General features: G+C 39.0%; 1 protein-coding gene across 7 annotated transcripts in view; it reads right to left on the bottom strand.

Moving 5' to 3' along the window:
* The window catches only part of tpd52 (tumor protein D52), a 219,206-nt gene that overhangs the window by 141,722 nt on the left and 56,336 nt on the right, over window positions 1-21,148 (bottom strand). For 4 of the 7 annotated variants that reach the window (XM_073039898.1, XM_073039906.1, XM_073039917.1 and 1 more), the window contains exons 3-4: window positions 16,670-16,818; window positions 11,601-11,702 (exon numbers count right to left, since the gene is read on the bottom strand). In XM_073039898.1, the coding sequence (XP_072895999.1) occupies window positions 11,601-11,702; window positions 16,670-16,818 (251 nt within the window). Of the gene's footprint in view, window positions 1-1,870; window positions 1,995-11,600; window positions 11,703-16,669; window positions 16,819-21,148 lie in introns of all 7 variants that reach the window. The other 3 variants (XR_012098237.1, XR_012098236.1, XR_012098238.1) reach the window with 1 other exon arrangement.

The raw sequence follows: 21,148 nt of genomic DNA, 5'->3' as shown, positions 1-21,148 counted from the left end.
GGATAATATGACCTTTAATAATAAATTTACTTTGAACTTTGAATCAATATAGTAATCAGGCAAGGGAGTAGAGAAGGGGCTGACTACCTGGTAGGCATGAAACTAGAGTTCAACATTTCCAACACTGATTTGAAGAAATTAAGACTGCTGTAAAGAAATTAAGACTGGTGAATGAACACTAATGCCCATCATAGAAGATTAGTAAAACACTCAAAAGGTAAATCCTCTGTTGGGAAACTTAATGGTAAACTTCTGGCATGATTTCCTGCTGTACCAAATAAAAGTTTATTATACGAGAGTTTAGAGATTTTACTTCAATAAAAAGGCAACTCCATTATTAGTGAATACACCATCAATTCAATTCACTGTATCCCAATTTTAGAAATTCTAACTTGGTTATACATGATATTGTCATCTGCAAGCATTAAACAAACTCACTTCACATTTTCTGTTGGACAAGGGGCCAGAATCCTCGACACAAGCCTTTGTCAGAAGGCTTTTCATACGGTTTCTAAATATGCACTATAATCAGAAACTGAAAACTAAAACAGATCACTATTATATATCATTTTAAATTTGTTTTAAAATCACTTTTTTAATCCATGAATTGGAGAGGGTGGGGAAAAATGCGCTAGTTATTTCTGAAGCAGGGCAGAGAGGTGGGACACTAAGCATAATTGGTCTCTCACTACAATACATACAATTGGAAACACTGGGTGGTAGGTCAAGCAGCTGAGCACTTTCATCTAACCCTCAATACGTTCAGTATTTTTCATGTTCCAGTGCAGATACTAGTTAAGGTTAATCAAGCTCATTATGCTTACCAAGGGATAAACATGATCAATTCAGTGAGCTTGAGCCTAAATGCTTTCACACCTGAAAAACTGGGAATCGTCTGTATTAAAACTATTTTACCCTTTCAGGGTTTTTTTTTTGAAGACCCTGACCTGGAGTTACACGCTGACTACAGTTCTTTGCGGGAGTGGGACCCGCTCTCGGGGTTCCACAATCAGCCGTTGTTTGGCACGCTAAAGGCTTGGCCTAAGATTTTGGCATGGATTCAGAAGCCTGGGATCTCGAGGAACTGGAGACAAGCGGATCAAGGGTTGGTGTCACCACAAGACCTGTGTGTCGTTGGGGGAGTCGGACGACATCTGCTGTGTGCCTGGGGACCTGGGATCCTTGCAATCTTCAGACACAGAGCTCGAAAAAAGCAACTTAACGGACTTTTAACATCATAAACCAGCGAGTTGTTTGTCATGTCTCCCCACTCGTTGGAAAATGGAAATGGCGGAGGGGGATTGTTGCTTGCTGCCACATAGTCGAGGGAGGGAGGGGAGCGGGGGGGGGGGGACTTCGAGGTTCTAACATTTAGCTGTCATTCATTCTTCAGGTACTTCTCTGCTTTTGTGGATGGTTGCTTAGAAAAAGCATTTCAAGATGTATATCGTATACATTTCTCTGACATTAAATTATACCTTTGAAACCTTGAAACCTTTGAAAAAGGAGAGTGCACACAGTAAAAACCACTCACCAAATTTGCTAGTTACTGCATTAAAATTACTGCACTGCTTGTTATTTGGGGATGAATTGGTGGTAGGGGGAAAACATGAATAAAGTATTGTGACAAAGCAGTAAGAAAAACTGCATTAACCGTCTTCAATAGAAAGCACGTTCTGTAAACTAGAGAAGGAAGTGCAGCTTGACCACAGGAGCAGATTAAAAAGAGTTAACCAAATTACTAACTAATTTTTCAGTGTGCCTGAACAAAGCAATATTAGTTATAAATACTATTCTCTAATAGAGTGGAATTGTGGTGTGTAGAGGATACTTCCATTAAGAAATGAAGACAAACATTAGATTCCCCTACCTTTGCTCTTCATTCCAGCAGCTTCCACAGGTCACATTTTCAGTAGTATTTAAGAGGAGGGGATGGTTGTGGGAGGAAAGGCAACCTTCTCAATCTAGACGAAACACCTTCCTCCAGTACAGACCTGCCAAAGTGCAAGTCATCCTTAACCAACACACCCAAGGAATTTTGCTGAGAAAACTAAAAGGGTTGTTCCAAATCACAGGAGTCTACTGTATTTTCAGATTATAACCCAAGATTATCCTATGATGCAAAGCTAGTAAAATCACTTAATTTCTACTTGAACAATAAACTACATTCAATAAGACATTGGCTCCAATGTTGTTTTAGCTGTTGATTCAACATTGTAGTACAAGAAATACTTGTCCCACCTGATACAAATGGTTGGCCAATTACCCCGCATCAACATGTCAAAATCTGCATAATAGTTATAAAATGAAGTCTATGCTCAACAGTTGTTCTTGACAGAGAATAGAGGACCTTTATTATGAGCCAAAGCAATCACTGCAGAATTTTCTAAAGTCACTTAAAAGTCATCTACCATCTTCTACAAGCACCTGTTCAAGTAACAACACAAAACCAAGACAGAACTTTGAGTGCTTTTTTTTAAGTGCAGAAACTTGAATAAAGTGACAAATCAGATCCCAAGAAAAGGCTGAAACACAAAATTGAGATCCACATTACCTGACGTTCCTTCCAAATTCAGAACACAATGTTACTGCAGCTCTGCATTCCTAAAAACAAACCAAGTTCTAGAATTGGATCACAAACACCCCTTCTCCTACAGACTAATTGACTCCAAAATATTAAGATTTTACAGCACATTTTTCCTTCGATTAGATTGCGGTAAGTATGGTGGATGTCTAGGACAATCGATCTTTTATTTAAACAGTCCAATAGTCCATATTACTAAGCTTTTTGGGACACAGAACAATGGAATCAAAACCTTTCTGTCCTTTCCTAAACAGAATTTTGCACATGTAAAGAATTTCAACTCCAAATAAGAACCAACACAAAATTCATATCTGTAATACGAGAATCTGCACCAAATTTTAAAGATTAGATTTATTTGTCACATGTACATTGAAACACTGAATTTCACTGTGGTGTTGTAAGCAAGAAGATATAGTCTCTACCTAAATTATCCCACTACAAATAGTATACTGCAGCTGTTTGGCAAAGATGAAGTTAGTGACAAAACATTTTATTTGGTTTCTATCAACTAATTGCCTAGCTCTTTGCAAAATGTTACTCAGTCTCTGATCAGGCTTTAGGTATTGGCCTTTTGATTTGCAGACAAAAATATCCACCCCAAGATTAACTGCTGCAGAGCACATTCTCAAAATAGTTACGTTAGGCCATATGGTCACCCACATGGTAGAACGAAGTATGCAAAATTCTAGTTTGGTTACTATATCCTACCAATGAAGAAACAAGACCACAAAGGAGGAGTTTCAATTCTAGTTAGTTGTAGAACTATTTCAATATTGCACACTTCACAGAGCCAATTTTAATCAAAAAGAATGAATACAAATCAAAGCATTTTTTCAGATGCCTGTTAAGTTTTGCAAATTTTAAAGCGGGCCTAGTTCAGTAAAAAGGATGTGCAAGTAACTGTTATCACATCAGGTAAGACATGGGGAAATGATTCAGAAGTTACAAGTAGGATCAATACTGCTAAGTAATTGATGTGGCTAAGTAAAGAAATAAAGCAAAGTATACGACTAAAAAGAAAGTTATATAAGGTAGCTAAATCTAGTGGGAAGATTGAAGATCGAGAAACTTTTAAAGATCAGCAGCAAATAACAAAAAGATTGATTAAGAAGGGGAAGATAGATTATGAAAGTAAATTGGCGAAAAACATAAAAGCAGATAGTAAGAGTTTTTATAGTTACATAAAAAGAAAAAGGGTGGCTAAAGTAAATGTTAGTCCCCTGGAAGATGAGACCGGGAAATCAATGGTAGGGGACATGGAGATGGCGGAAACGCTGAACAAATATTTTGTATCAGTTTTTACAGTAGAGGACACTCAAAATATCCCAACACTGGATAAACAGGGGGCTCTAGGGGGAGAGAAGCTAACTACCATTCAAATCACCAAAGAAATGGTACTTGATAAATTAATGGGACTGAAGGTGGATAAATCCCCTGGACCGGATGGCTTGCATCCTAGGGTCTTAAGGGAAGTGGCGGTCGGGATTGTGGATGCATTAGTGATAATTTTTCAAAACTCGCTGGACTCGGCAATGGTCCCAGCAGATTGGAAAAATGCTAATGTAACTCCTTTATTTAAAAAGGGCAATAGACAGAAGGCTGGGAATTATAGGCCAGTTAGCCTAACATCTGTGGTTGGCAAAATGTTGGAATCGATAATTAAGGAAACAGTAACAGGGCATTTGGATAAACATAGCTTAATAGGACAAAGTCAGCATGGCTTTACAAAAGGGAAGTCATGTTTGACAAATTTGTTGGAGTTCTTTGAGGACATAACATATAGGGTAGATAAAGGGGAACCAGTGGATGTGGTGTATTTGGACTTCCAAAAGGCATTTGACAAGGTGCCACAACAAAGATTATTACTTAAAGTAAAAAATCATGGGATTGGGGATAATATTCTGGCATGGGTGGAGGATTGGCTTTCTAACAGAAAACAGAGAGTTGGGATAAATGGTTTATTCTCAGACTGGCAGTTGGTGACTAGTGGTGTTCCGCAGGGGTCGGTGTTGGGACCCCAACTCTTTACAATCTATATTAATGATTTGGAGAAAGGGACTAAGTGCAACGTATCGAAGTTTGCTGATGACACAAAGATGGGAGGGAGTGTAATGAGTGCGGAGGACATTGAAACCCTGCAGGGGGACATAGATAGGCTGAGTGATTGGGCAGACATTTGGCAGATGAAATATAATACTGACAAGTGTGAGGTCTTGCACTTTGGCAGGAAAAATAATAGAGCAAGTTATTATCTAAATGGAGAGAAACTGGAAAGTGCTTCTGTGCAAAGGGATCTGGGGGTCCTGGTGCAGGAAACACAAAAAGTTAGTATGCAAGTGCAGCAGGTGGTCAAGAAGGCCAATGGAATGCTGGCTTTTATTGCTAGGGGGATGGAGTATAAGAACAGGGAGGTCTTACTGCAGTTGTAACAGGTATTGGTGAGACCACACCTGGAGTACTGCGTGCAGTTCTGGTGTCCATATTTAAGAAAGGACATACTGGCTCTTGAGGCAATGCAGAGAAGGTTCACTAGGTTAATTCTGGATGGGTGGGTTGATGTATGATGAGAGGTTGAGATTGGGACTCTACTCATTGGAGTTCCAAAGATTGAGAGGCGATCTTATTGAAACATATAAGATTGTGAAGGGGCTTGATCGGGTGGATACGGGGAGAATGTTCACAATGATGGGTGAAACTAGGACTAGGGGGCATAATCTTAAAATAAGGGGATGCCGTTCCAGGACTGAGATGCGGAGAAATTTCTTCACTCAGAGGGTAGCGGGGCTGTGGAATTTACTGCCCCAGAGAGCTGTGGAAGCTACTACACTCAATAAATTCAAAACAGAGATAGACATTTTCCTGGATAAAAATGGCATTAAGGGATACGGTGAGCGAGCAGGTAAGTGGACATGAGGCTAGGTTTAGATCAGCCATGTGATCTCCTGGACCAGTTTTCGATAGCCTGGATGGGTCGGAGAGGAATTTTCCAGATTTTTTCTCCTCAATTGGCAACTCGGTTTTTTTGCCCCGGGTGATCACATGGGTTTGGACGGGATGAATAATAAAATAAAATGGGCGGCATGGTGCCCTGTTGGTTGGCACTGTTGCCTTGTGGGATTCGGTGAAAACTAGAGTTAAGATTGGATCAGCCATGATCTTGTTGAATGGCGGAGAAGAGATGAGGGGCCGATTGGCCTACTCCTGCTCCTATCTCTTATGTTCTTATGCTTCCTCCAGGATCAGATCCTTGAAAGCATTAAATATCAAACTCCAGAGTATGAAATTAAATTGATTTCTTTGATTTATTCATATGGAAATTTGAATTTGAAGGAAAAACTAACAACACATGCATACAAAGACTTGATAGGATAGGCTTGTAAACTGTATGCACAGAGCAAAAACTGTAATGTGAACTATAATTCTATTAGTTTTAAAATAGTTATGAAAAAAGATAAAACAGGTCCACAGGTTACAGTCCTAAACTGCAGGATGGTGAACTCGAACAGCATTTAAGCAGGATCTAGTTGGGGTTGACTGAGCAATTATTTAAAAGACAAGGGAACAACTGGCAAGTAGGACTGTTTGAAAGGGGTCATTATCAAGAGTCTGGGGCAGCATATTTACGTTAGGGTGAAGGATAGACATTCCAACTTCAGGAAACCCTGGCAGGCAAGTGTTAGAGGCTCTGGTAAGAAAAATAAGGAAGCATACATGGTGTTTAGGCACCTGGGTATGAATAAATCCCTAAATGAATATAAAAAGTTTAAGACCAGGCTTAAGAGGGAATCAGAAGGGCAAAAAGGCACCAGAAGGATTTAGCAGGCAGGTTTAAAGATAATACCAATTATATTAATTCTTCAATTATATTAACAACAAAAGGGTGACTCGGGAGAGCAAGGTCCTCTTAAAGGAGCCACAAGAAATGGCAGATATTTTAAATGTCTTTCTCCTTGGAGTTTACAAAGGAGAATATGATGGATACTGAAGAAATAAGGGTAATAAGTTGTAACATCTTAGTTTATATACATATTACCAGGTCAGTTACATAGATGAGTTGAGGAGTGCCAGATGGATTTTAACTTAATTAAGTCGATCATACTGGGGTAGGGCTCATAGTGAATGACACACCACTGACCAGCATTGTGGAGCAGAGGGATCTAGGAGCAAAGTGCACAAGTCACTGAAAGCAGCCATGCAAGTAAACAGGGTGGTGAATAAACATTTAGCATGCAGGCCTTCCATCAGGGTATCCAGTTTAGGAGTAGAAAAATTATGTTGCAATTATTCAAGTTGTTGGTGAGGCTACATTTGGAGTATTAGATACAGTTTTGGTTATCTTGTTATGGAAAACACATTGTCAAGCTGGAGAGGGTGCAAAAGAGATTTAAAATCATGCACTCTATACATGAGGGCCTGAGTTATAGAGAGAGATTGGCCAAACTGGGTTTTTATTACTTGGAGCACAAGAGAATGAAAGACCTCACAAAAGTTTGTAAAATCATGAGGGGCATGGATAAGGTGGACAGTTATAGTCTTTTCCTCAGGGTTGAGAAGTCCAAAACAACCAGGCATAGATACAAGAGGGGAGCCTTTTAAGAGAAACATGAGAGGTAACATCATTACACAGACAGTAGTCAGTACTGTGAATGAGCTGCCAGAGGAAATAATGAAGGCAGGGACAACTGCGACATTCAAAAGCACAATGTTAACTACACTGAGGAGTGGAAAGTTAAGGGCTGAATGCACACAACTGGGACTAGCAAGGAGGATGCTATGGTCACCATGGACCAGCTGGTATGAAGGACCTGCTTCCATACTGTATTAATCTATGACTACATGTCATGCTGACATAAACGCATCAAGATATTGGAAATACACTGGATTCTGGTTAATTGGGTCATTGGTTAAACAGTGCAACTGCTTATTTGGGACAACTATTAAAGAACTAAAACTAATGAAGAAAATAACCGGGCTTCTCTTTTGCTTATTTGAGACACGATACTGCTCAGTTGGGACTATTGTGAACAGTTACATAACTAACAAGTTGCATGCACTTGTGTGGCCATTAGACACTATACTGTACTTACAGCAAATGGCTAGGAGTGAAAATGAAACAATTTCAGTACTTCCAATTATCTTATTTATATATCTATGCACACGCACATATATACATTTATGTATACACACAAGCACGTTTGTACTAGTTCTGATGTATCCCAATTAACAAGAATCCACTGTACCATCATTCCAGATTCTATCTCAGTTCTTCATGATGAATTTTGAAGTCTAAATTTTTAACTGTGCATAAATCTTGAAATTAAGGTCAAAGTTTTTAATAAAACTATGTTTGCTAATCTCTTCAGCAAATTTTGTGGAACCTCCATCTGTGAATGAAAGACCAAGTTTTAGGAAAATTTGAGAAGGAAAAGAATAACAGGCTCAGGCAACTGAGTGGAGAACAATCATGACTGTTCCCACTATTGTCAAATTAAATACACATCATAACAAGAAAATAAAGTTCTCTTAATTATCTATGTTGAACTGGAAGAAACAGATTTGATACTCATAATTCAAATTTAAAACCGGCACCATTTGAAATGAAAAAGTACATGCATAAGTATGTGAATTGTAATTCAGTACCATTACAATATATTGCAATTATAATACATTGCAATTTACAAACCTAAAAGAGATACCTTCATTCAAAACTTTAAAATTAATATTTTTAGAGAGTGGATACGTTTTCTTAATTTTGGTATTATAGCAAACGTGTACAAGTCTACTTCAATATACTCATTCTTCCTGAAAAACATTGTAAAAAAAATTGAGAACCAGATGTAAACTTCAAGATAAAAGCAACAAACTTGTCCCAATTATAACAAGTTTACATGAAATCACTTGTCTTATTGTACTAGGAGAAATTTTGTGTTGACGAGGTGGGTAGAGAAAGGAAATTTGTAAGTTTAGAACTTTGGTTCCTACAAATTCCAATCCAATTTCTGACATTAATTTCTTATATACATCTAAGCTAAAATTGCTGCAGAACTTACCATTTCACAAGTAAAAATATTGCATTGTCTGATGATAAATCAACATCTCAGGAGGCACAGCATAAATCCAACGCATGTTGATTACCAAGATTAGGTTAATTACAGTTACAAAAATAATAATTATCTAATAAACCATCTAAAGCTCCCTATCTATAGCCACAATGCAAAAAATAAAAATACATTTAGCATTATTACATTTTTATCAAGCTAAACTGGATTCAAATTATCTAAAATACCCAAGTGTTACTTAAACCACTTAACTCCAAAAATAGCGGATTGATAAGTTTACTGACTAATAACTTGAACTTAAAAGATTCTGGAAAATAACATGAGATAACTTCTACAAAACCAATAACATTCAATTGAAGCAAAATGATTTTCCATACAAATAATACGACTGTAAAAAAGCTTCATTTGTCATTTTATATCAGCTATCTCAGTCATACTGTATTAAAGAAACACTGAACCACAAACTGCAGAATACAAATCCTGTTTCCATTGAGAGTAGGGGAGATTCAAACGAGAGGACATGATTTGAGAGTTAGGGGGCAAAAGTTTAAGGGAAACACGAGGGGGTATTTCTTTACTCAGAGAGTGATAGCTGTGTGGAATGAGCTTCCTGTAGAAGTAGTAGAGGCCAGTTCAGTTGTGTCATTTAAGGTAAAATTGGATAGGTATATGGATAGGAAAGGAGTGGAGGGTTATGGGCTGAGTGCGGGTAGGTGGGACTAGGTGAGATTAAGAGTTCGGCACGCACTAGGAGGGCCGGAATGGCCTGTTTCCGTGCTGTGATTGTTATATGGTTATATGGTTATTGCAAAGTGAAACACAGAAACATACAAAACCTACAGCACAATACAGGCCCTTTGCTCCACAATGAAATGTAAAGAGAACCCAGTGCAATAATAGGAAAGTCCTCAGAGACTGTAGTAATTGATAACATAATCCAAAGCCTTAAATGTATTTGTAGAATCAGTAGCCTAGTGTACATTCTGACTCACTTCCAACTTCACTGTAAGAGTAGAGCTAATCAGCATTGTGCCAATTTGAAAGAGCCAAAGTACCACTAATCTATAGGTTTCAACTTCAATCCTTTCCACTTTGCCCTGAAATGAGTATCTTTGTACTCATCTTCTACAGAGTAGAAGACAGCACAAGCATTCTTGTAACACACCTGAACACAACAAATGCAAATAGACTGCTGTCATTTTATGCAACCACTGGCAGTTTTCTGCCATGACAGCACAGCATTTAGACTAATCTCAGTGGTTGATGATAATAACACTCAGGTCAGGTGGAGATAATGTTTCAGACTGATGACCTTCAGAAATTCCATTCTAGGAACAGCAGCCTGAAGCAATGCTGCTCCTTTCTCTGATGGGATTATTTGTCTGTTTTGCTAGATGGTCTGTTGACCATTTTTGAAGACTGTAATGTTGACTTTCTCATTTCACAGATACTGCCAGAATATTCAGAATGTTTTTTTATAGACACATCCCCCCCCCCCATACCCATCACTGCTACCTCCATATGTCTACCACAAAACCAAGATGCCCACAATTTGCTCACCTCAATTCCAGAGTGCTGACTAGAATAAAATCTCCATTGTAAAGGACAAAAATATTGCATACAACATTGCTATCAAAATTGCAAAGAACATTACATCTATTTCCTTCTCAAAATTTATTCCAAACAATTCATTGGTCACTCATAAATCAGACAATGCAAGATTTTTGGAATAGGGAGCTGAAACTACATTGAACAACCCGTTATTTTTACTAGAAATCCAATCACCATGTACAAAATACAGTCATGCTTCAATCTAAATAATTACCATGCCAAATGCAATCTTCATGCAAAGAAAACAAAATAAAGTAGAACAATGTAGGCAAAATAAAACTAAATTCTTACCTTTCGCTCTTCGAAAAGCGTCTGCATGCCCCTCCAGATCAAGATCTGGTCCGCTAGGCATGGTCCTTCATTGCCCCAAGGCAGTTGTAAACCCTTCAATTTGAAACTTCCTGGGTCTTCAAAATGTAATCCCCCCCCCCAATTTATTCGGAAGTACTGCCCCAATGCTTTAATTCAGGCTAAGAGCCTGCATATTTTACAATCATTTTTTCTACTCTTCAAGACCCAGGGAGTTTGAACCAACAAAGCAGATGTTGCATGTGTAAAGAATTGAACTACAAACTAAAGGTCACTAATGAATGTTACTACAGTAGTGGTCACATGGCAAAAGAACCCATAACTGAACTCAACAAGCTTCTGCACTTTTAGAGGGCAAAATTAAAGAAATAAAAAGGAATAGAGAAATTACATGCTACAAAAAACAAATACAAATTTCTGAATGAACAACTTGGAAAGCTATGAACAAGCAAGCTCATTCAGGTGAAAAAAAGATAATAGAAAGATTGTCCTAGCAGTGTTTCATTTGCAAAATGTTTTGATCATTCTAAATTCGGAACAGGCTTCTGTTTTCTGCATTGTACAAAACTGAAGGGCAGATTGAGAAAGAACAAGGTAAATAGAAGTGGGAAAGAAAGTAATTGCAACTGGGAAGCAAAAAACCCTCAATTTGTAGTGAACAATACATTCAGCTAATACAGGTACAGAGTGGTGGGGGAACAAGCTCATAAGGTATACAAGAGTAAATCTGGATGAGGTAGGGCAACCATTACTGACAATCTTTGTAATAGCATCACAGCAAAATTAACCTTGATTACAAAGTGACAACGATAAATATTCTAAGATATCATCACAAATTCCAACTTGACTTAAGCAGCCAGCAGAAGAAAAATACTACAAATAATTTAGTGTGGACTAAGAACAAAATCATAACTTCAAGCTGTACTTAAGTATGACAGCAAGTTTAAAAATATATGGTACCACTAGACTTTTTTTTAAAGATTTTAAACAAAACTTCAAGAGCAATGTAGTCAACAGGAGAAAATAGCTCAACATACCTAACATCTTCAAACTTTCTGGTAATGGCAGAACCAAAATTAGTAAATGCAGAAGATGCTTTTTGACCAGCTTGAGCAAGGGTTTCAGATGTCTTCTTGAATCTACAGAAAGTTAAATTTAACAATTAAAACATTTAAAAAGTACCACACAAATACAAAAGTGTAATGTTTGCATATCTTAATTTGGTCTGATTCCATCCTTGGTTCATTCTTTAAGAGCTACAAAGACTTGAGAAGTTGCATTGTAGAAATAGTGGCTTGCCCATGGGACTATAGGTGAAGGTGTGAGGCGAGGTGACTAGGGTCAAGAAATGTTTCAAGCTACAAACCACCAACTCTAATACCTTCCTAGCCAATGTTACCATTTTGATATCACTAACAGACATTTTAATACCATTGAGAAAAATAAATTTTGAAAACACTTGATACAGAGATTCGCTGCATTAGCTACCAGAACAAATGCACAGCATTGCATGAATTTCATAAGCAGAAAGATCCAATTACAGTAGTGATTGCACATGAAAGTAATTACAAATAGAGCTAATGGGAAGTTGCTGGAAAAACAGACAGGATATTTCAAAAGATATATGAAGGTTCTGCAATGTCACATGCATTTTGCACAACTAAAGCTTATTATTTCTGTTACTTCTAGTTAATTTCACATGCTGGAAACCATTATTAACCTACAAGAGATTGTAAGGACATGGATATTTTATTTAATACTTCCTTACTGCATTCCCAAGCTCCCACTCTATTTGAATTAATAAAAATTAAAGTGAAATCTGCCGTAACAATACAGCAGCTTCAGGTGACTATCTTTCCACCACCAGCATTAAAATGCAGCTATTTTAAGTTTTGTGGAACACACACAAAATGCTGGAGGAGCTCAAGGGAGAGAAAAAACCACAGTCGACGTCTCGGGCCAAAATCCTTTGGAGTCCTGCCAAAGGGTTTCAGCCCAAAACATTGACTGTACTTTTTTCCATAAATGCTGCCTGGCCTGCTGAGTTCCTGCAGCATTTTGTGTGTGTTGCTCGGATTTGCAGTATGTGCAGATTTTCTCCTTTGTGATTTAAAGTTTTGAAAAGACAACTGATTTAAGATGGCAACACTGAAGGCAAACGACAGGTTTGAAAGGCAAGAAATTCGACTACAAACATTAATACCTTTCCTGAAGTAAATTGCAGTAATCACTGAAAACAATGAAGAGGCAGGAGTAAAGGCAAAGCGAATTCAAGGGATGAGCCGTGCTGGTGTGTTGCAAAGTCAACACAGGTGGAGTTAGAGTGAGCAATTCTGAAAGGAGTTGAGGCAGAAGAGCTTCAATGCACAACCAACTAACCCAAGTGTGTGGTTGGATCACTCTAAGTGTTGAGCCAGTTTGGAGTGGTCAAATGGCTTCGGGCTAGGAGGCCTGTTGCGTTTAACTGTGGTGAGGTCCCAGTCCCAATGCAAGGCACGATCCACTGTTTGGACAATTTAAATGCTAGCCAGATAGACTGGAAAGGCATGGTGTCGGGACCAGAGGCAAGGGTCAGGCCAATTTTGTGCTGAGGCTCAGAGACTGCCCTGGCTGCTGTGCTTCATGTCTGTGAACTTCATGACAGTTTGCCCCACTAATATGATGAACTGGCACAGAAGCTTTAGGCCTGCTCCGGGTTGCTCCAGGGATTCGGATCTAAGAACTCAATTTGGTTCAGAATGCCATTGCTCGCTTCCATTGTCTACATGATGTGTTTTTTTTTCATCTTTCTTTTTTTACATTGGGTTCTTTTGGGTTTCTTGCTTTGTGGCTGTCTGCAAGCAGACAAATCTCAAGATTGTATAATTTATATATTCTTTGATCATTGTAAGCACTCAAATCATTTGGTCAACTCGAAGATTACCACAATGTTGCTATCACCTAAACATTCCTAAGAGTGGAGGATAATATACTTCTCTCATTTTAACTATTCAAAAATTTATTAATTTGAATTCTGAAACAATAGAAAAGGAAAGAAACAACTTTGACTCAAAACCAACACAGACACATCTAGAAAGTTACCGTTTTGTTTCTGCAATCACCCCCTTAACCCCAGTGAGAAAATTTTTCAGGATATATAGACAAAGCCCCTCTGTAGCTGGCTCTACTATTTACACACAATTGTTCGCTACGCCAATTCAAAGTTGTTTCATTCTAAAACTTTAATAGCATCATTGATTCTTAATAAATTCAGCAAATTGTATCGCCAAATTGACTGAATTCAATTTCACTACTTGCCTTAGTGGGATCCAAATGTTTCTTCTGAATGAATAGAAAAACTACAATACTGTATAAATTTTTAGCTTATTATTACAGAGTTCCCCAATTCACCCTCTAATTAATTATCTTTTTTCAGAAAAAGTAATACAAACTTCGCAGATTACTTTTGTCCCCTATATATTAGTATTGTCTCTGCATTAGTTTATGGAATGGGACAGAAAAATACATGTTCTTTGCCTCAATCACTACCCAGATGGAATGGATAGAAATCTGTTTTTGACTGCATTAAACAAGAACTCACAACCCTTATGCACCAAGATTACAGTGAAGTTAATAGAATCTACATTTTTTTTTAAATCAATTTTAAATTTGTGGAAGATTACACATTTAAACTGAAATTCTGGTTAAATTAATGTAGAGGAGTTAAATTTGACTTTAAAAAAGAGGGTAAAACAAGTTAACCCTTAGCTATGTCTTAATTTTGGCTAGTTTAAATTTAAGCGTATAGGTACTACTCTTGTATATTCAATTATTTGTTTTTATTTGGACTGTATATAAATATGTGAAATAAAGACTTCCCATTCTTATAAACCAAACACGAGGAAATCTGCAGATGCTCGAAATTCAAACAACAACACACACAAAATGCTGGTGGAACACAGCAGGACAAGCAGCATCTATAGGGAGAAGCGCTGTCGATGTTTCAGGCCGAGACCCTTCGTCAGGACTTCAACCTTTGTCGAAGGTCGACAAAAAAAGAGGTACGAACGCAAGCTAGCCAGGAATATAAAGGAGGATAGCAAAAGCTTTTTTTTTTGGTATGTGAAGAGAAAGAAGATAGTTAAGAACAATGTTGGGCCCTTGAAGAATGAATTGGGTGAAATTGCTATGGGAAATAGAGAAATGGCAGAAGAATTTAATAAGTACTTTAGATCTGTCTTCACTAAGGAAGACACAAGCAATCTCCCAGATGTATGGATGGGTAAAGGACATAGGGTAACAGAGGAAATGAAACAGATTGACATTAGGAAGGAAACAGTGACGAGTAGACTGATGGGACTGTAGGCTGACAAATCCCCAGGTCCAGATGGTCTGCATCCTAGGGTACTAAAGGAGGTGGCCCTGGAAATTGCGGATGCATTGGTAATCATTTTCCAATGTTCCTTAGATTCAGGATCAGTTCCTGAGGATTGGAGAATGGCTAATGTTATCCCACTTTTTAAGAAAGGAGGGAGAGAAAAACAGAGAACTATCGACCTGTCAGCCTAACATCAGTAGTGGGGAAGATGCTAGAGTCTATTATTAAAGATGAAATAGTGGCATATCTAGATAGCAGTGATAGGATTTGGCCGAGCCAGCATGGATTTACCAAGGGTAAATCATGCTTGACTAATCTATTGGAGTTTTTCGAGGATGTAACCAGGAAGTTAGACAAGAGAGATCCAGTGGATGTAGTGTACCTCGATTTTCAGAAGGCATTTGATAAGGTCCCACATAGAAGATTGGTGAGTAAAATCAAAGCTCAGGGCATCGAGGGGGAAGGCATTGACATGGATAGAAAACTGGCTGGCAGATAGAAAGCAAAGGGTAGCGGTGAATGGGTGTTTCTCGGAATGGCAGGTGGTGACTAGTGGGGTGCCACAGGGCTCGGTATTGGGACCACAGCTGTTTACGATTTATGTCAACGATTTAGATGAAGGCATTGAGAATAACATCAGCAAGTTTGCTGATGATACTAAGCTGGGTGGCAGTGTGACATGTGATGAGGATGTTAGGAGAATTCAGGGTGACTTGGATAGGCTGGGTGAGTGGGCAGATACTTGGCAGATGATGTTTAATGTGAATAAGTGTGAGGTTATCCACTTTGGGAGCAAGAACAGGAAGGCAGATTATTATCTGAACGGTGTAAAGTTAGGTAAGGGAGAAATACAAAGATCTAGGAGTCCTTGTTCATCAGTCACTGAAGGTGAATGAGCAAGTGCAGCAGACAGTGAAGAAGGCTAATGGAATGTTGGCCTTTATTTCAAAGGGAATTGAGTACAAGAGCAAGGAAATCCTCTTGCATTTGTACAGGGCCCTGGTGAGACCACACCTGGAGTATTGTGTACAGTTTTGGTCTCCAGGGTTAAGGAAGGACATCCTGGCTGTAGAGGAAGTGCAGCGTAGATTCACAAGGTTAATTCCTGGGATGTCCGGACTGTCTTACGCAGAGAGGTTAGAGAGACTGGGCTTGTACACGCTGGAATTAAGGAGATTGAGAGGGGATCTGATTGAAACATATAAGATTATTAAGGGATTGGACAAGATAGAGGCAGGAAATATGTTCCAGATGCTGGGAGAGTCCAGTACCAGAGGGCATGGTTTGAGAATAAGGGGTAGGTCATTTAGGACAGAATTAAGGAAAAACTTCTTCTCCCAGAGAGTTGTGGGGGTCTGGAATGCACTGCCTCGGAAGGCAGTGGAGGCCAATTCTCTGGAGGCTTTCAAGAAGGAGCTAGATAGGTATCTTATGGATGGGGAATCAAGGGATATGGGGACAAGGTAGGAACCGGGTATTGATAGGAGATGATCAGCCATGATCTCAAAATGGCGGTGCAGGCTCGAAAGGCCGAATGGTCTACTTCTGCACCTATTGTCTATTGAAACGTCGACAGCGCTTCTCCCTATAGATGCTGCCTGGCCTGCTATGTTCCACCAGCATTTTGTGTGTTGTTGTTGTTTTAATTTCCTTATAAACCAATGCAAGTTTGCCTTCTATTACTGGCAAACCTGCCCTGTATCTATTCAATTAATGATTCCTTTGTTCAGTGCTGTATAATGCACTTACGCCACGGAGGATTGCACATCTAACCAACTTTTTGACAAATTCTGTTTAAGTTCATGTAGTGGAGTCAATCCTAGCTTCTTCTTTAACTCAGCAACATGTTTCTCCTTAGCTGCAAGGACTTGAGAAAGTGTTTGGATTTCTTCCTCCACCTAAACCAAAACAAACAGGAATTCAATACAGCCCAATAATACAAGTAAAGGTAAATATCAATATGATTTTGTGACCACACCCGCTTATCTTAGTTTTGTACTATTTCTTCAGTGATGGAATGATGGAACACCCTCCATCGGCCTGAATGAGTGCATCTTCAACCCATAAATTGACATTATTCAAGATAACAGCCTTTTTGAATGGTACCTATTTACCACTCAAAACATTTGTTTCCTCGCCACTGGTACACAATGACTGCAGTATTTACCACTCACTGTGCCAATATCTAAATTCTCTATCTAAAAGCACTGTGGGAACTCCATCATCCACAAGACTCCAATGGTTCAAGTAAGAACCTCTCCACTACATTCTAATGGGTACTTAACGATGAGTAACACGTGCCAGCTTTGACAATTGCAGATTCATAAATAAATAAAAGGGCACTTCATCTGTCCTGAATAATGCTGGTGAATGAACAAATTATTTGGAGTCCATCAAGAAATAGATATCATTTTTTTAAAAAAGGGAGTTTAAAAATGGCAGAAAATCATAGAAGGTTATACATCAGTTTTGCCAAATTATCACCCTACCGAACCTATCTGATCGTTTTTGCTAGAAGTGCGTCAGCCCAAAATTCCAATCCAATACAATAAACTGTCTGTCTCTTGCAACCAAGACCAATGCACTAATAACACCCTTTGCTTCTGAATTATTCATTCTTTTACCAGGGTAAAAATATCAAATACCAGAGGGCAGTCCTTTTAAGGTGAGAAGGAGAAAGTTAAGAAGGGTAGTATGGGGCAAAAGTGATAGTGCAAGCAGATATTATAGAGGCATTCAAGAGACTTTTAGACATGCAAATTAAAATGCAAGGAGTGGAGGTATATGCAGGCTGAAGGGACTAGTTTAATTTGGCATCACACTCAGCATAAACATTGTGGTTCGAAGGACCTGTTGCAATGCTGTACTTTTCTATGGATCATTCCATGCTCATTAGATGGATACTTTATTGATCTCAAAGGAAATTACAGCCTCACAGTAGCATTACAAGTGCACAGATATAAATATTAGAAGAGAACTAGAAAGAATAAAAATAAGTTACCACAATCTAAGAGCAGGTTATCACTTTCCCGGCTATAGGTCGACTCATTATAGAGCCTAATGGCCGAGGGTAAGAATGTCCTCATATAGTACACTTTGGAGCAGCGCAGTTGTCTTATTCTATTACTTAAGGAGCTCCTTTGTTCAGCCAAGGTGGCATGCACAGGGTAAGAAACATTGCCCAGAATTGCCAGGATTTTCCAGAGTGTCCTCTGTTCTATCACAGCATCCAGTGTGCCCAGTATGACTCCTATAACAGAGTCTGCCTTTCTAATCAGCTTATTGAGCCTTTTGCATGATTTGTTGATGTCAGTGCCCAAGCACACCACTGTATAGAAAATTGTACTGGTGACAACAGACTGGTAGAACATGTGAAGGAGAGGCCTGCAAACTCCAAAGGACCTCAGTCTCCTCAGGAAGTAAAGGTTACTCTGACTCATCTTGTACACAGCTTCTGCATTGGTGCTCCACTCAAGTCTGTCATCCAGGTGAACCTCCAGGTACTTGTAGGTTCTCACCACATCTACATCCTCATCATCAATAGTAACAGGTTGTTACAAATTCTAGATTTAAGACACCTAATTATGCACATATCCCATTTTCCAATTTTGCAAAATACATTTAAAAATATCCTCTCAATTAAAGACTTTCATCCTACCAGATGTACATTGGTCACAATGCCAATCTAAACTAATCGCATCTGCTTGTGCATGGTCTGTTTCAGTTTATTCTGTGCCAGTTTGTGTCTATCTTAAATGTCTCTCAAACACTGCTATCTCATGTCCTATCACCATCTCTGGCAGCACACTGCTTGCACCAACCACAAGCTGCAAGAAAAATCTATGCCTTGCAATTGAACTCCCCCCACAGCCCTCCCACAACACCCCCCCACCACCACCATTAAACCTATGCCCTGAGATTTGAAATTTCCAGTCTGGGATATATACTGATTTAAGCTATTCATGCTTCAATTTCATACATTTCTATCCAGTTGCCTCTCCACATCTAACAGTCCAGACAGAACAATCTAAGTTTGTGCAACTTCCCCATAAAGCCAATATACAGTACACACCATCCATAAATGTCCCATCAGGCATAAACACAAGGGATTCTGCAAATGCTGGAAATCCGGAGTAACACAAAACTGCAGGGAGGAACTCAGTAAAGCAGCATTTACACAGAGGAATAAATAATCAACGCTTTGGGCTGACACCCTTCATCAGGACTCAGACCTCGAAATAAGTGTCATACCCCGAAACATTTGACTATTCATTTCGCTTCATTGATGCTGTCTGATCTGCCGGGTTCCTCCAGCATTTTATATGTTTCAGTGAGGGCAAGGATAGCAAGGGAATCTTGGATGACAGAGTTATAAACATAGACAAAAAACAAAGTCTTTGCAAAGCTCAAAAAGCTAAAATCATACACTGCTTTGAGAAGCAGATAACAGGAGAAAGATCAAGCAGAGGATTAAGAAAGCCAAAAGGGTTCATGAAATATCATTAGCAAGTCCCAACACATTTTATACTTACACTGGAAACAAGGGGATAACGAGGGAGAGTGTAGAACCAGGCAAGGATAGAGGATGAAATTTATGCTCAGAGCCACAGAATGTGTGTAAAGTACTAAATAAGTACCTTGCATCAGCATTCACGAAGAAAGACACAAAGGTATCAGGAGACGTCCTAGGATGTTCAGATCAGGAAGGTGATTGTGGGCCTTTTGAAGAGCATCAAAATGGAAGTCCCTAGGCCCTAGGGATATATCCCTGGTTATTGAAAAAGGCAAACAAGGAGGTTGTTCTGGTCTTGGCCAAGATTTTTGCATCCTCATTTGCAACAGACTGCAAGGCACAGGAGCAGAGTTAAGCCATTCAGTACCTCAGCCAGAAGTCATGGTCCATATAGATACCAATGATATAGGTAGAAAGAGGGATGAGGTTCTGCAAAATGAATTCAGGGAGTTAGGTGGTAAATTAAAGTACAAAATTTCCAGGGCTGTGATCTCAGGATTACTACCCATGCCACATGCTTGTGAGGCCAGAAATAGAAATATCATACAGTTTAGCACGTGTCTAAGGAGTTGGTGTAGGAGGGCTTCAAAATTTTGAATCATAGGGCTCTCTTCCAGAGTAGATGGGGGGGGTGTAGTATAGTATTTAAAATAGAGTTGCAGGGGGATGGGAACCAAAATGTCAGAACAGATAGAGTGGTTGTGGAGACATGTTGTTAAGACAGCAAAGTCAGGAAGCAAAAGGTTGAAAATAGTGGAGCTAATGTTCCAAGTTTTGTATATTTCAATACAAACAGTATTGTAGGAAAGGCAGATGAGCTCAGAGCATGGATCAACACCTGGAATTATGAAATTGTAGCTACTAGAGAGACTTCATTGCAGGAGGGGCAGGACTGGCAGCTCAATATTCCGGGGCTCTGTTGTTTTAGGCATGATAGAGTGGGAGGGATTAAAGGGGGCAACGTGGTGTTACTAGTCCAGGGAAATGTCACAGCAGTGTTCAGTCAGGACAGACTGGAAATCTCATCTAGTGAGGCTTTATGGGTGGAACCAAGGAATAAGAAAGCTACGACCACATTAACGGGGATACATTATAGACCACCCAGCAATCCACAGGATTTAAAGGAACAAATTTGTGGAGAGATTGCAGACTGTTGTAAGAAACATAAGATTGTGATAGTAGGTGATTTTAATTTTCTACATATTGACTGGGGCTCCCATATTGTAAAAGGCATAGATGGGACAGAGTTGTCAATGTGTTCAGGAAAGTTTCCTTCATCAGTATGTTAAAAACATTCCAACAAAAGATAATGCGATACTGGATCCGTTATTAGGGAATGAGACAGGACAGGGGCAGAAGTTTGTGTAGGAAAACACTTTGCGTCTAGTGACCGCAATGCCATTAGCTTCAAAGTAAATTTACAAAAAGATAGGTCTAGTCTGAGGGTTGAAATTCTAAATTGGAGAAAGGCCAATTTTGATGTTATGAGAAATAAACTGGCAAGTGTTGATTTGGACAGGCCATTTTCTGGCAAAGGTGGACTTGGAAAGTGGGAGGCCTTCAAAAACCAAATTTTGCGAGTACAAAGCTTCTATGTGTCTGTCAGACTAAAAGTAAAAATAACAAGTGCAGTGAACCGATTCTGAAGAGATGTTGAAGTCCTGGTTAAAAGAATAAAGGACTTGCATAGCAGTTACGGGCAAGTAGGGAACAAA

This window comes from Hemitrygon akajei, chromosome 1 (genome assembly GCF_048418815.1).
Source record: "Hemitrygon akajei chromosome 1, sHemAka1.3, whole genome shotgun sequence".
NCBI classification, from domain to species: domain Eukaryota; kingdom Metazoa; phylum Chordata; class Chondrichthyes; order Myliobatiformes; family Dasyatidae; genus Hemitrygon; species Hemitrygon akajei.
The sequence above is the reverse complement of the archived record's forward strand: the minus strand, read 5'-3'. Positions and strand labels throughout refer to the sequence as shown.